This window comes from Mycteria americana, chromosome 2 (genome assembly GCF_035582795.1).
Source record: "Mycteria americana isolate JAX WOST 10 ecotype Jacksonville Zoo and Gardens chromosome 2, USCA_MyAme_1.0, whole genome shotgun sequence".
Lineage (NCBI taxonomy): Eukaryota > Metazoa > Chordata > Aves > Ciconiiformes > Ciconiidae > Mycteria > Mycteria americana.
Window position 1 is genome coordinate 104,200,462 of NC_134366.1, and position 16,702 is coordinate 104,217,163.

At 39.4% G+C, this 16,702-nt stretch overlaps 1 protein-coding gene across 1 annotated transcript; it reads right to left on the minus strand.

The window, feature by feature from the left end:
* Positions 1–502: 502 nt before the first annotated feature.
* Positions 503–16,666, minus strand: SDHA (succinate dehydrogenase complex flavoprotein subunit A). Its single transcript, XM_075494159.1, has 15 exons — positions 16,524–16,666; positions 13,104–13,190; positions 12,632–12,793; positions 12,073–12,216; positions 11,764–11,928; positions 10,394–10,542; positions 8,969–9,093; positions 7,518–7,686; positions 6,711–6,906; positions 5,733–5,904; positions 4,232–4,350; positions 3,740–3,851; positions 2,455–2,585; positions 1,792–1,905; positions 503–856 (listed from the first exon to the last, which is right to left on the minus strand). The coding sequence occupies exons 1-15, from the start codon at positions 16,587–16,589 to the stop codon at positions 770–772; spliced, it is 1,998 nt and encodes a 665-aa protein (XP_075350274.1). The 5' UTR covers positions 16,590–16,666; the 3' UTR covers positions 503–769.
* Between the last annotated feature and the right edge of the window lie 36 nt (positions 16,667–16,702).

A 16,702-nucleotide genomic window follows, 5' to 3' on the forward strand; every position in this document is an offset into this window, starting at 1 on the left:
GCTCCATTCAGTTGCAATCTCTATAGTTACACTTCAGTCCTCCAAGAACTAGGAGCTATTTGCAGAAACGCTGCTAGGAACTGATCTATTAATGCCTTACAAGTTACACCTTGGCACTAAAACAGACTAAGTTCAAGTAAGGTAAGTCTTCTGCAAAACCACCCCTTTCCTCTGAGGTTCCTCTGAGAGAAAAGACAGTCTAGGAAACGCACTGGACATGCCACAAAAATGGCTTCAGAAGTTCCAGAGATAGTAGGGATCAGCTATTAAGATTATATTCTGTTCATGGTGTTATTTTGGAGGAAGTAAGTGGAGTAGAAGCATCTTTTCTCCTTCAATAAAGCAACAGTATGACAATTTTTACAATTTTTAAGTCCCCATATCATAAAATCCAGCATCTCAATCTTGTCTAAAACTATTGCAATGCATTTCTTGTTCTTAAAATATGGAAATAACTATACATTCAAAATAAATTCATTGCAACTGTATACATAACAGCATATTCAAACAAATACAAGACTTATAATCACTTTATTTAGACACATTTTGTGTTTTCCCTGTCAGTTTTGACAGATGGGTGAAAGAACATAAGCTGTCCTGCATTGCATTTTCATAATTGTACAGTAAGCCGCAGCAGAATACAAGCTGGAGAAAAGTTTAGTCAGCACTTTCCATTAATTGATAGTGACAATACTATTTTGATTTGCTTGCGCTATGCTTATGTACACTAACCCCCTCTGGGAGAGGACTGCAAGTTCAATGTAAGTTACTAGTATGAGCGAATAGCAGGCGGAACAGTTGAGCAGTCTTCTTCATTCAAAGTTCTGTCAATCACAGGTCTGTATTTCAAAGTAACCTAAAGTAAGAGAGAACAAAGAACTCTGAGACAAACGAACCTCTGGTATCTAAACAAGACAGCTCAGCTAACAGGAATGACTGAATAACATGGGTAACTGAATGACTTCAATGAGGTTAACCTAATTTCTCCAGTATTCATTTCCTTCCCTAGAAAATGAACAGTTAGTAACTTAAAAGGAACATTTAAGTTCCACCAAGTTACCACTGACTGCATTCCTTAAAAGCAAAGCCTGACCAGAAATGGTATCAGAAGACTACTACGTTAAAAAGGCCTTTTGGACAAAAGTAAAAGTTTTAGCTGAGATTGCTCGTTCTTAGTTCTTTAAGCTAGGAAAGTCTTGGAGAACCCAATGGATCAGTTAGGAGACGGAACTGTGTCACTATCTTTCTGGCCACAGCAGCTATTCAGAAGTGAAATGTTCTCACTTGTCCTCAAACTAGATTCAAGGAAGCTGGAAGTGGGAGAAAGGAAACAAAGAAGATTCAGAGAATGGGATACAAAAAACAACACTTGAGATTTTTACAGGGTCAGATTTCATCTTTGAATCTATGATGAAATACCGAAGATGAAATCTATGGTATTTCATCTTTGAAATACCATAAAAACTTTATGCTAAACACCAACAACAGGTTTTGTCAACATCAGGGGAAAAGAAAAAAGCTTTTGAACTAGCCTGATACAAGGGGAAAAACAATTCCAGCTCAAATCGCGAAGTCACTTCCCAAAGATCAACAATAACTCCTCCCAGTTATGCCTACTGTTCAACGACAAGGATAAACATTTGATGGTTTTTTTGCTTTAAGTACACTAAACTATATCAGGTACCTCAGACAGTGACAATCATTTGCAGTATTATCATGATATCAACAGCTGTCTGAGAGCAGCTGTCTGCTGAATGTGAGAAAGACCCTCAAGCATCAGGCTCAACTTACCTTCCCAGATGGGACATCCACATATGAAAGGGTGTGCTTTCTCCAGTGCTCCTCAAATGGCTTCCGCTGTTGGCCTTGGAGTGGCTTAGAATAGTCAAACTCATCTATCCGTAACTAAGGATAAAATTAGGTTAGTATAGACCAGAAATTGCATCTGCAAATTACTTTATGACCACATGATTAGTTGCATTCCAATTACAACTGTAACACAATGTGTCTCCTAACAGCCAGCAAGCTTTATCTTAACATTGCCCATGTCAAATTTTAAAGCCCTTGTCAAGCCTCAGTATTTAAGGTAATGTTCCTTGCATAGAAGAATTATTCTGCTTGAAGTCCTGTTTATGCATTCATGACCTTATTATTACTACAGTCCTGCTTTAGACTGCTCTAATCATTTGGATGCACACATGGACCTACTCTTCTCTCAAGACTGTTACCCAATATTGCATGTATTGGTTATTTTATATATAACAAATAAGAACAGATAAAACAGAGCAGATGGAACCCCAAACAAATACTACACTAATCTTAAGTGTCAATCTTAAATCTATACAAGACTCTGAAGACTGTGCTTTGAAGAAATTACAACTTTTAAATAATCCATCCGAGGACACATAACAAGGAAATTCAATCCTACATCCAGGTCACAGAAAATATTTATACCTTATAGTCCTCTCTGGCATGAGCACCCCGGGACTCTTTGCGAGCCTCAGCACCATAAATGGTTTGTAGAGCACAAAGCATCAGGTTTTGCAGTTCAAGGGTCTCCACCAAGTCAGTGTTCCACACAATACCTAGTAAAATATTAAAATACTATGGAAGATGTTCTACAAACAAGTTACTCCTCAATTTACTTCTGTCCTATTGCTGATACTTAGAATTGAACTAGCCAATGCTCTACTTACTGCAGTCACAGTACTCTGCAATACTGAATTACTATTGCCTGCGAGGCTCAGTAACAATTCCTACACCATAACAATCGTAATGAATCTTAGAAAATTTCAGTAGTTCTACCAGGTGTCCCTGTTGCATGTGTACTACTGAGACAAAATTACACCATAGATTCTTGCCTGCTTTATATCATACCTCTAACTAAGTCCCCGTACCTCATTTCGGATCACAAGATCTGGCTAGATGGTAGCTCTTTAAGTAGATCCGTAGCAGATCCAGACAGCAGGGCTTTCCCTTCCTTCCCACCCTCAGAGAGGGGAAAAAAAGAACCTGCTAGTTATACAAGGTGGTTCTTCATTTAAGTATCTCCAAGGTAGACCAAAGTTCACTTACATGAACGTATCTTCATTTTGATCCCTACTTTCTAAGCTATTGTAACACTTTTCTTGATGCATGCTTGGTGAGAGCTGTCCAAGAAAGCCAGTTCTACTTTCAGTGTTAGGATACATGTCCGATAGCAGTAGTTGAGGAGAAAAAACAAAACGTGAGTGGACAAAAGGTACATGATCAGTTGTACTTAATTAACCAAGTTCTCCTAAGATACATTGCAAGACATGGCAGTATCTGTATGCAGTGCTATCTGCTCAGCTGAAGAATGAAACCTGAGTGTTCAGCCTATGAATAGTCTTGCTACCTTTTTGTAACTCCTTGGCCTTTTCAGAAGATACCAAAGTTCATCTTAGTATTTGAACAACTTCAAATCATGTTCACATCATGTTCTGAGAGAACAGCAGTTAGTACCTTATACAGTTAAATTTTATTTCAGTCTCTGCTTCTTTGAAAGAGTATGCAACCAGAAAATTACCAGTAACATCAAGTACTTTACTGATTACCATGTTTAGCAAGTAGGGCTCTACAAAATATTTTGCAAGATTCAAAATGGTCAAAGTCTTTAGCCAAAGTTTCAAGAAACACATAAGAAGGTCTACAGAAGAAAAAAAAACCACTTTTCCCAGAGAGTACTCTGGCAAAGGTATATTCTTGGCTATCGAATTACCTCTGTCAAATGTCTTTAGATGAGCCAGATCACTATAAATTTGGCTAAGTTTTTCACAGCCTTCTTGGAGTACAGAACCAGTACGAAATACAGCAGCATGGTTTTGCATTGTCTGCAAGACAGTAAAACAAAATCAGTTTCGTATGCTGCATATGCATAATATCCCATATAACTTCATTAATTCCAACAGAGCTTGATCTGGAGCTGTTTTGACTTCAAACATGTCTGCAGCCTGAAGAAAAAACGTTCTTCTCTTCACCCAAACAGAGGAAACCCCACTCTATTATACAGCAGGTGAACTACCCAAGAGGAATAACCATGAAGGGAAGAAGAAACTAACAAAACTAATACAGCCTTTGCTGCACACAGTCTTCTCACACTGCTTCTTACTTCTGCAAAGCAAATCCTGAAGCATACTTCACAAAGTGACCAAACCACCTCCTTTGCTTGCAGCTTCTCCCATCTCATACTCGAGAGCTTCACCAGGCTTACCTTCTGCATGTTAAGTCGCACTTCTGAAGTTCTTATGGTTCCGTCAGCAAATCTTAATTTGTCAAGATTAGCAACGGACTCTTCACCAGCATTTGGTTTAATGGAGGGAATTGGCTCTCCTAATAAGAAAGTTTCAGTAAGTTTAGTAGGTCAGGCTTGGTTTTGGTTTCTGGCAGTTTCACAGACCGACAACTACTAAAAGTCAGATTTGACTAAAACACAGTATGTTTTCTTCCTCTGAGGTACAGGTTAACTGTAACTTTCCTGAACTCCCACCAATAGTGTTTGTACACTTAAAAATAGAGTTCTCAGTGGAATATATGAATCACATTCTTTCCTGTGATAATTAGTAGGGAATTTATTGGTTTGGCTAAATTCTGCTGTTAATTCCTTAAAAACAGCACATGATGCAAATTATTCTCAACTATGGAATAAGCTTGTGGCTCCTTACCACCTTCTCCTATACTTCCTTGTCTCCTCACCCCCAGACCTCCCACCCTCTCTTGAGCCTGTTAAGGGACAAGGGATCAGTTAATACGCTTGGCAGTTACACATGAGCTCTGCATCTTACCTCTAATACTGGAACCCATATGTTATTGGGTAACGAACCAAACACAGCATTTTTCCAGCACATTTCATCTCTCATGTAGCTTTGCATTCAGACTAATAAAAGCCTTCCTGCAACTTCAAACTCAAAGGAGCCACAGAAAGACTGATCCAAATAAACATTTGCACAAAGCCAGAGCCAATAGGCTTTGCTAGATCCAAGCTGATTCCATCAGGAACCATTACTCTATGCACTTCGAGCAGAATCAGACTGAAAAACAGTCTTATTAATTGGGACATTAAGCAATGAAAACAGATGATTACTTCTGGACTTGAGCTGCTCTGGCAATGTAACTGCCTCAAAGTATTCTGTTGGTTGGGGTTTTTTTCAGCTCAGTAACTGTTGCTGAACCAGATTACTTAAAAATAACATTCAGCAGTGATAATCCACATACAGGGAATGAGATGTTAAGATTTTTAGTATCTATCTCTTATCATTTGCATATGCAGTCCACCTTATAAATCAACAAGCAAATTCCACTATAATAAAGTGCCAAGTATAAGACAGACTACATTTTGATGTAGAAGATGCAGTGCAGGAGGTAGAGAAGTCAGTCTTCTTATTCAATATTCTGTTTTGCTAGTTTGTGAGAAATCTCAACTGTTTTTTGCCAATAGCATTGACCCAATTCTAGTTTTAAGAAGATCAACTCACAAAGCAAATGTTTTTGCATCACAAAGCAAGCATTTGCATTTGCACTCACAAAGCAAGCATTTGCATCACAAAGAACATGCCTATAAAAAGCATAAACACTGATTTTTGCCTTTTCTAACAAATAAGAGCTTATGCCTACCATTCTGAATTTGAATTAGGTAGCAACAACTCTTTGTTGGGCAGAAATGTAATCATGAAGGCAAATGTCTCTAAAAAAGTGAAACAAACCGTGAGACTTACCAGGCTTGCACGTCTCTGCAATAGTAAGGGCACAAGCACGACCAAAGACCACCAAATCCAGAAGTGAGTTTGCTCCAAGTCGATTTGCACCATGCACAGATGCAGAGGCTGCTTCCCCACAAGCATATAAACCAGGTACCACTTTATCCTCACCATTCACATGTGTAATCACCTATCATTTCAGATAGTCAATTAATATGCATTTCTTAAACAGTTTATAACAGTGCAAACCTTATTTGCAAAGGCCATGTGCATGTAAGGATGAAACACAGAAATCTAAAGTTTTCTCCAACTCTAAAACCATAAATACCTTAGTTCTAAAGGGTAAGTAGTAATACTATGTAAATACAGATGGCACTAAAACCTAAGATTTCTTTAGTTATGCTTATGAAAGAGAACCACATACTCCTCATCGCAATTCTGCAGCAAGTCAGAAAAGCACAGGAAGAAAATCTCATCTGCACACATTTCTAAGGCAAAATTTTACATTAAAAAATTAACAATACACTGAAACAGAAAAATTCAGCTGACACCATCACATTGACTTCTAACTAGTATGAGCTGAAGGAATCTGCTTTAGCGTAGAGATTACATGAGGTACAGAGAATTAATATACATTAACTTGAGTTACAGATTGTAATAGAGCCCGATTTTGATCCTTGTTCAACTATATATTATCATCAACTTGATAAACAGAGAATTGTTGTCAGACATAACAGTAACCTCATTTTAGATGTTTCTTGGAACTCCCATCTCCAGATAGGCTGGAACATGGCTCTCAAGCTATTTACAAAAACAAACCAGATTGTGTGTTTTAAGTACTCTGACATCATTATTATAATATTATTATTAAGCTAGTATTATTCAGCATCCTTGCATTTATGAAAAACATTGTTAATGCTTTTATATTTGGAAAACTAATTCCTATTATCATGCTGGGAAAAAAAAAAAAAATCCTAGAAGTGATCTATTACTTACCTGTCCTTTGTAGTTAGTAGGAATACCTCCCATATTATAATGCACAGTAGGCAGAACAGGAATAGGCTCTTTAGTGACATCAACTCCAGCAAATATCATAGCTGTTTCCGAAATTCCTGGGAGACGGGTTGCTAGCTGCTGTGGTGGTAAGTGGTGCAACTGCAAGTACACGTGGTCTTTTTCAGGACCACAACCCCTACCAAAAAAAAAAAAACCAACAAAAAACAAAACCAAAACCCACCACGTCAACACTGGAACACATAACAGGAATTCTGCAAGCACCAGTAATATCTCTAATCCAATTTGTTTCATTTGTGAAAAAATTTAGCTTTTCATTTTTTTTAAAGGTTATCTGACAAAAATTAATACCTAGCATATTTGAGAAGACTGTTGAACCTGCCAGAATTTACGTGTAGTTTTCACCTCCCAGCTTTCTTTTCACAATAATTCACAGTATTTAAGCCACTATATCACTGCAGAAATATATAAGAATTGAAGATAATTTGGTGCTCTGTTCTCTTGATTATTTCCATTGTTTTCAGTAAGAGCATATACATTAAACTTGTTTGAGCCACTGTCTCTAGATGCACCAAATTCAAACAGGATACTCCTAACATCTTGTGTTCTCTTTTAGCATCATTTGGAATTAACAAGCAAAATTTTTGCCCTACATGCAGTGTTCAGCTAACAGTTATTAAAGCTCACTCCCATGAATTATCAGGTGTTTATCAAATGAATTATCGTACCACATATAGTCTAGTATGATTAAGTATTCATTCTGCAGCTCCATTAGAATATTTAACTAACCTTCCTTCACGGATTTCTATGGTCATAGAACGAGATACTACGTCCCTGGAAGCCAGATCCTTAGCAACAGGTGCGTATCTCTCCATAAATCTTTCACCTTGACTGTTAATTAGAATACCTCCCTCTCCACGACATCCTTCCGTTATAAGGCAGCCAGCCCCATAGATACCTGTCAAGAAAGAAAATAACCATCAAATGAGATATTCTCTCGACAGCTTCATAATCAGGATGACCAGGATTGAATAAACAAGGTCTTCTTAAAACAATGCAAACAAGTCACATGGGATTTTATTCCACCCTAATCATACCACTAGTAACGGTTCCCCAAGACTGCTCAGAAACAAGTATTGTTATTCCTTTCAAACACTCTTCCTGGAAGGTAATGAAGTTGATTTGGAACACCCCTGGTATCTAAAATATTGGAACTAGAAGAGTTCCCAGAAATCTGCACCCAGAAATATGTAACAAGACTTTTACAAAGACTTTGTAGACCTTCAGCAATTACTTTATTCAAGATTTTTAAGTAAACCAGAAGTTGATTATCTCAAAGCCAGTTTGCTCATCTTTGTTCCCTCTTTTCCTGTGCTAAGGCAGTAGAGGATGGCTTCAAATTGTGTGGAATGTGAAAGCTTACTCAGTTTTCTTTTCCTTTAGAGAAGGGAGGCCTACCTGTTAGCCTTCAGCACTGGTCATCATAGAACACAAAAATGCTAAACAATTCATGCACTTGATAATTCCATAGCTTTTAACATAATTATCAGACAAGCAGTGAAGCTTCTTTGACTAGAAAAACCTTAGCTAAGTCAAATGAACATTGGATCTCTATGATATAACAAGGATAACATCGTAACATTAAGTGAACAATTAAAAAAACCCCACCACTTATCTCGTTAAAACCGAGCATTTATTTAGCTACAAACAAAAAAGCAGATCTTCATTTTAGCCTGTGACCATTGTTGTCCACAGTTTAGATACTGATCCTGTGCTGTAAAACTACAGTCCTAAATATATACCTTTACTTCAACTACCCCACTTCCACAAAAGATTCTAGTACATAACTCCCTAACATTTGCATCTATCTGGTTGCTCCTCTATCTAATATCAAACCCTTTAATACTTTAAAGACAAGAGGAAATGTAAGTTTAAGAGGTGAAGTGGTTTCAACTTGGAATTCATAAAACCTGTTAGTATGGTAAAAACAGCACCTTAAAATATTTTACACTGACCTTTAAATTAGAACACCTGAGACCTCTCTTTCATACTCTAAGTCTTACTCTCAGATTTATATTCCACAGCAGTTGCAGACAAGTCTGAACTCCTGTCACAAACAACTAATGAACTAATGAAGTGCTGCAGAAAGTGCAAACTTACTTGAGCGCATTTTAAGACAACAAAAAAACCTGTTCAAATAATTAAAAATAATGTTGTAAGTATTATTTCATATTCTGTACCTGTAGGGTGAAACTGTACAAATTCTAAGTCCTGGCAAGGAAGACCAGCTCGTGTGACCATAGCAGTGCCATCACCCGTACTAGTATGAGCAGATGTACAACTGAAGTAAGTGCGGCCGTACCCACTACAGAACAGAAAAGTTAACAGAATTAGCAGTCCAAAAAAAAAAAAAAAAAAAAAAAAAAAAAAAAAAATCAATCACCAGAACATACCACTCAACTACGCTCTTTGCACAATAGTGGAAATAGAGCAGAGGGTTAATAAGCAAGATGAGTAAGTTCTGCCATCTCTTCTACTAAGTTCAACCAAAAGAAAACAAAATTGATACTGCCCTGTTATGCTTAACCATATTTGAAAAACAGCTGGTGACAGAAGGTCCAAGAAAAAGAATAACAATTCCAAAGCAGGATAGTTAAGTTACTATCAGAAGCCTTTTTGCCAGAAAAAACTAACTTCAGAAAGTTCTCTCAATCCAATACCATTAGACTTCATTCGAACTATTACTAGCAAAAATATGTTATATGCTGTTATCAAAAATAGCATATAACAATGGCTTATATCCTCGATATGGCCCTGATTTTATATTCTTAGATTTCAGAACTTAATTTTCTAAAATTAGGTATTAAACATGAATTCTTAGGCCTAAAACAAATAGGTTAGCTTCCAACGTTATTGAGAACTGCCAATACTCCCAATTTCAGGCCAAACTCTCAGAAAAAAAATATCGATCTACATATTGTGTGTACCTCAAAGTACACAAGTATGAAAACAGCCTCGGTTTTAATAAAGCCAAATTATGTCAGTAACCAAACTAAGTATTTTTCTTTGTCAGATATGTTTATAAATATTTTGGATACCGAAACAGATAGGACACAGCCATAAGCAGCAAAAGACTAATGCATATAGTATTCTAATAAACATATACAAACTTTTGCAACCAAGTAATGTTGTTACACTCCTCTTCTGATAATTTCATCCTACAACAATCAGACTTATAATGTTGGTATCTTAATGTAATAGGTTCTCCAGAATTTTGAGAAAAGCTGTTTCCTACAGAAAACTCAGAACCCTACAGATATACACATGTTGGTGGCATTGCAATAATGTCTGCTTTAAACAGCACATTTTAAAAATCTAAGGCCATTTGGACCATACATGCTGCTCTTACACATTCCAACTTTAAGTCATTGTTCTAGAATTCAAAGTTAGACCTTGTACTAAATTTACACTTGGTCACAAAATTAGTACGTGCCTTCTTTCAGAGGGAAAGACTGAATTCAATTATATTGCTTTTGATCGAAGAGGGACAGAGATGAACATGTAAGTTATGTTTTTCAAGTCAACATGTCATCTCCACACTATGGATTCAAACTTCCAACTAGTAGCACTCAAGTTTCTGTCCTTCATCATAAACCTTACATTACCCAGTGGCAATGACAGTGTTCTTTGCTCTAAAACGATGTATAGTGCCATCTTCTATGCAAAGGGCAATAACACCACGACATTCTCCATTTTCCATAAGTAGGTCCAAGGCAAAATATTCAACGAAGTAGCTTGTATCGTATCTTAGAGACTGCAGGAAAATAAAAAAGGAACTTTAAGAAAAATCCAGAAACCAAAGTAATCTCTTTTCAAAACTGTCAACGCATATTGGCTGTATCAGGATAAAAGCCACCCTCACCAATTCTCAGGGAAGCCGGTTTCCTCACAAATCTTTGTAGATATTTCCTAATTAATCTATTCTAGCTTAAAGAGACAAAAGTAGTTACCAAACCACTTAATTCTGAGAAGTCATAGCTAGTCAGCAAGGCTTGTTATTTCCCTCTGCATCTGGCAACACTTTAGTCAGCTGCGGCGTATCAAAATACATGTACAAGCACTTTTTACTTAACCTCTCACAAAGAAGCGGAATGCATCTCCGGGAGCCTAGTATATTAGCAGAAGCAGCGGGCAACAAGTCAAACATTCTTTCATGCCCTCAAGGATCAGACCAGTTTGGCAGCACTGAGCATTTGTATTGCAGCAGCATGTATAGCGTGAACCTGAAGGAGAGCAATTAGCTAGCTACTGAGTAAATAAAAAAACATTAGCTACCAGGTACTTAATTTCAGGTTTCAAGTAGCTTACTACCATTTTAAAATAACCAAATCTTTCTTCAGTTATGGTTTGTAGAATTGATTGAAACAGATGCTGGAACCCAAGTCACTTACTTGCCATAGAGCAAGCTCAGAAATGCACAGTAGGCCTTCATGCATTTACACCTCTTGTTTCCCCCTGCTCCCTGTTTGAAGATGAGCGAAAGAAAACGCTGCCTTGTACCTCTTTTCAGAGTTCCCTAATGCTGCTGTGTCAGATTTTTTGAAAAAAAGTTTTTGGGGAAGGTTTACTTAAGTTCTCTTTGGGTCTAGTTAACAGACACAAAAGTATTAGCAGTGAAGAACTACTCCAGACCACAAAGCTAACAGAGTACATTAATTAACATCTGCTGTCTTCACAAGAGCCATTATAATTACAATCTTTCCATTTATTCTATTTCTGCATGCTCCTGACAAAAAACAAGCATCACCTAGGCTACATCCTTCCACATTGTCTCAGGAAAGAAGGAAATCCAGAATTGTTATCAGTTGTTCCCCCAGATTCGTCACTGATATGTGAACAGCTACACATTTTGTTGGTTTTTTTCTTCAAACTTTGGCGGGGGGGGGGGGGGGGGGGGGGGGGGGGAAGGAAGCAGGGGGGAATCATTAATTGCAAATACAAAAACCCAAACCAAGTTTACTTCACAGCTGCTTACCCTGCCATAGAGAGTATGTAACAGCGAGTGTCCTGTCCTGTCTGCAACACAACAGCATCTGTGAGCCTGTCCTCCTTTTCCAAACTGAAGACTCTGTCCACCAAATGCACGCTGATAGATTTTTCCTTCTTCGGTTCTGCTGAATGGCATCCCATAATTTTCCAGCTGTTGAACCCACATACAAGCATCAGAAACTCTTGTGCATAACAATCCAATGAGTTATTTTACTGTGTTCCTAGTAAGGAGATCTCTTTGGAAGCTAGTCTGTGTCATAAATACTTAGAGCTGACATCAATTCCAGTGTCTCACCTCTATCACCGCAGCTGGGGCTTGCTCAGTCATGTAGTGTATGGCATCCTGGTCACCCAACCAATCAGACCCTTTCACTGTGTCATAGAAATGCCACCTCCAGTTATCGTCCTCCATGTTTCCCAGAGCAGCATTGATTCCTCCCTGAAAATGAAAATGCATTTTCCTGGAATTATATTACTGAAGTACAGTTTTAGTAGGTTTTCCTCATTTCTGTTTAAAAAAAAAAAAACACACATACTATTTATGCCTCTGTGTACAAGAAATACAGTAAAGTCAGATTTAACATGGCCATGAAAAACCTGTGCAATTTATCAGTTTCACAATGGCTCTTATTTTGTTCTGTTTTGCATATCAATGAACTGCAAAGTTACATCGAATGCAGTGAAAAAGCACTGAACAGAATCTAAACATATATTGCCCTCCAAAATAGTTTCAACTAAATACATAATATTTATAAAAGGAAGCGTGGCCTTGAAACATGATGTTCATGTGCATATCCAAATCAGCTTTCTGACAGCAGGTATATTTTAAACATTTATTCTATGTCATTTCTCACCTGTGCAGCAACAGTATGAGATCTGGTGGGAAACAGCTTTGTAACACATGCTGTGTTAAATCCAGCCTCTGACAAACCAAATGCAGCCCGCAGACCTGCTCCTCCTGCACCCACAACAACTGCATCAAATTCATGGTCCACTACTGGATATTGGGTAGAAATCTGGAAAAATAAGTCAGTTCGTTATGATCACAAATATTTCAAGCTACGTCAGACTTAAGTTTCGTGGAGACACAAGCAGTGTAGGTTTAATGTCCTTAATAGACTCTTGCAGCAAATGCTACATCTGTTATATACTCTCTTGGGTGGAAACTATCATTAAAAAAAAGCCATGCATTTCAGCAACTCAGTCTCACTACACACTTGAACACAACACTCCACTCAAAGCCAAGTACCTGGTTGTTTCATGTCACTCAAGCGTTAAGTGTATTATCTAATCTGTTACTTAAGTTATAAAGAAGTACAAACATACCGAATCAGAAACCTTCGTAGAAGCGTTTTTCTTCCCGTAGACTGTGAAGTGTAAGTTGCGTGCAAGAGTCTGGCATGCTGCTGGCCACTATGGAAAGAAGCCAAGACAACTATTATAGAACAAATGTTTCCACAAGGAAGACTTTCAGCATTCTTGGCTACCCTACATTTATAAAAAACCTTTACTTAACACTGAAACCACATATTCAAGAATATTGTATCAATGTATTTTAGAGCTACATGCAATGAAGTTCTGGCTTTCCTATATTCATACCCAGGAAAATAAAAGAAAGAAAAAAAAAGTTTTGACTGGATGAGAGAACAGCCTGCAAGTAACAGGGTGTCACAGACTATCTGTTATTTACTTCACTAACACTAACCAGTCTCTCGGAACTATCCAAGGCTGCACTGACAGAATAATATGTTTGCAATTAATGCCGTAATATTATTGCCTTTTTTCATAAATAAACAAAGATGAAGACAGCTTTATGGGAAACACAGGAATTAATGGAAAATACCTCTCATGTCAAGCACTCCTCAGAATTTGAATTATTTCAGGTGGTCAAGAGTAATGAAGATAAAAAAACTAGGTGGTAGGGAAAGCTGTTCCAGTTCATCATTGCTTCAAAAGCCAGAGATATTTTTCTTGTTCTCATTCTCTATTAGTTAGTGGCCAATTTAGAACCATTTATTAATATCTAAATGAAGCACAAGGGGACAGTTTTCCCCTTCTGTAATGTTACTCCCCCTCCCCTGGCATGTTCAAAAAGAACACAAAAAACCCCACCACCCAAACCTACCCCATAGCCAGTCTTTGCTTTGGTTGGTTAAAAAAATCAGAATCTTAATCTCCACAGCATAAATCTCCAATTTCTTGGAACCTGGTATTCCTTCTTTACATCATTCAGAAAAATACATCTAACTGAGCATGTATGATTGATTAGAACAGCAACACGAAGCCATACTAATGACCTGTGTGGTGACACCAGCACTGCTCTATTTGAACTATATCCTAAAATGCACTGGAGTGGTATTTGCCTTTTCCAGTAACTGTTACAGTCATGGTTCAACCACCCTATAATACGCTAACAAGCAGGTCTTCCCTCCCTGTCACTTCCAAATGTCCATCTCTTCCCCCATCCTTGAAGTGAACTACAGTACACTTTACTTGACCTAGTTTCATTGTCTCTTATACTAGCTTCTTCAAATTATCTTCTTGCATAACAGTGAATCTAATGTGTCATCATATTTGCTAACACACTTCTGGCTTTTACAGCCATCTTTAAACAAGATCAGTCTTAACACCTATTCATAAGGAGTTCTACTAGTACCCTCCTCCAGGCAGTTACTCTCCCCCTTCTACCCTGCTGTGTTATCACACTTTGGGGCAATTCCATGCCCATCTTAATTCCTGTATTAATCATCTTCATTAATACTTCACATACAGAATCAGGTCAACTAGTTCACCAACAGCCAGATGAAACCTAAGTATCAGATATCATTTATCTCCAAAATAGCGCTCTCAGCAATCACAGATCAAGCTAAAATGGGGTGTCCTCTCTGCTTTCACAGGCCTGAGCACAACTGAAGTTAGACTAGCAGAACTCTAATTGACATGGCAGGCTACACTGCACACTTTAAACATAGCGGCCATGCATTCCCTTGCATATACTACTACTTCTTGTTTCCAAAATACTGTTCCAGCAACGGTACAGCTCTTTTTACAGCAATAAATTCTTTCTCATAGGTAAACAATACATTTGGTTATTGCATAAAGCAATTCAAAGGAAATCTTTACTGTATGTAAGGACAGCACACAACAAACAGGGTTGTACATCCTTAGTATTGCTTAAAGAAAATGCAAATGACTGAGGGGAAAAAACAACACACACACAAAAAAACCAAACCCAAGAGCTATAAATTGTGGTTATGCCCTAAAGCCCCAACAGAAATTGACTCTTTTTTTCTCCCCTCAGAGTAAACAGCCTGCTGCAATCTCCAGTCAGAATTCTGCCACAATGCCTTGCAACTAATTTCCTTTTAAAAAACTTCGTTATTTTCTGAAGTCACTATAAACAGTTATCAAATATATTTTGCATCAGAGGACTCTAGAAATATAGTATAAAAAAAACCAAAACCACACAACTGTTTAGCAGATTTTCTTCTCCCACCTAAACTTCCGCAAAACAGTTTTCAGAACTGCTATTCCCATCCACATACACTTTTTTGTTAAAGCTATACATAAGAATTTCTGCTGCCACTAAGTTTTGTTCAGAATGAGTCTGAACAAAAGTTCACAAAGCAGAAAAAGATGTTACACTAAATTTGAAGGAAACACTGACCACACTAATTCTGAATTGTTATGCTACCAGGAACATCGTGGCCCTTATGAAATTAAAGGTCCAGTCAGGGCCAGTTCACTGGCATCTAAAACATAATGACACTCTTTAAGCCCTTCTCCCTCTCAGTAGGTTGTCTTTCCTGCACTTGTTTTATAAGACAACTACAGCTGCATTTACAGGATCCTCATCCCACACATTTATCTTGTGTAATCCCAAACTCATTATGGATGCACATGGTGAAAACAGTGGAAAGAAACTGAAAACCCCCACTTCACCGCGGCAAAAAACAAGCCTTCACCAAAATCAGCTTACAGATCAGCTAAAATAAAACTGTCAAACCTTTAAGAAACACTTTTTTGGAAGAACTGCTAGCCAGATTTAAGCAACACGCAGATATACACTAGCTTCCCGTGCAGGTCCAGAAGGAGCCAACAGTAAGCTTTCTACCCAGGTGCTGGGACTAGAAGGTGCTGCACCTGCCAGGCTCTTCCAAAGCCTTTCCCTGCACACCCCGTACCTGCTGCCTTCCTCTGTCCCTCAGCGAACCTGCTCATAACCTAAGGCTACGGCGCTCGCTTCCCAAGCCAGGAGGAGCGGCCTAGCCATACCCGCAGTCAGCTACCTCCCAGTAACCTGCCCCAGGAGCCGAGTAGCAAGGACGGCCCCGCTCCAAAAAAAGAACTGGAAGGACTGAGCCTGCCGAGGGGGCACCAGGCCCCGCACGGCCCTGGCTGCCCCGCTCCCGCAGCCCAGCCGCGGTTCCCCGCCCCGGGACGGGCGCTCCTCCGCCAAGGTCACGGGGGAGACAGCGGGTACGGGCCGCCGCCGGCCGCCGCACACCAGGCCCCGAGGGAGGGCGGGCCAGGACGGGGCCAGGCGCGCTCCCCCGCCGCGACTGAGGGGAGGGGCAGGAGACGCGCGGGGTCCCCAGGCCCAGCCGGCCCGCCTCCCTCCCGAAGGGGCTCTCCGCGCCAGCCCCGCGGCCTGACCCTCTCCCCTCTGCCAGGACGCCAGCAGGAGGGGAGGACAGGGGAGGACAGGGCAGAGCAGGGCAGAGTAGGCCGAGGACAGACACTCACCGCCCGCGTCGCCGGCCGCAGCCAGCGCTTCGCCAAGCTCCGCGAAGCCGCTACCGTCGCCGCCATTTCGCACAGACCCGGAGGGGCGAACAAGGCCGCATGCGCGAGACCGCCGCTAACGGCGCTGCTACCCGCAAGGCTCGGCGGGAGAGACCAATTGTGCTGGGAGGGGGGGAGTC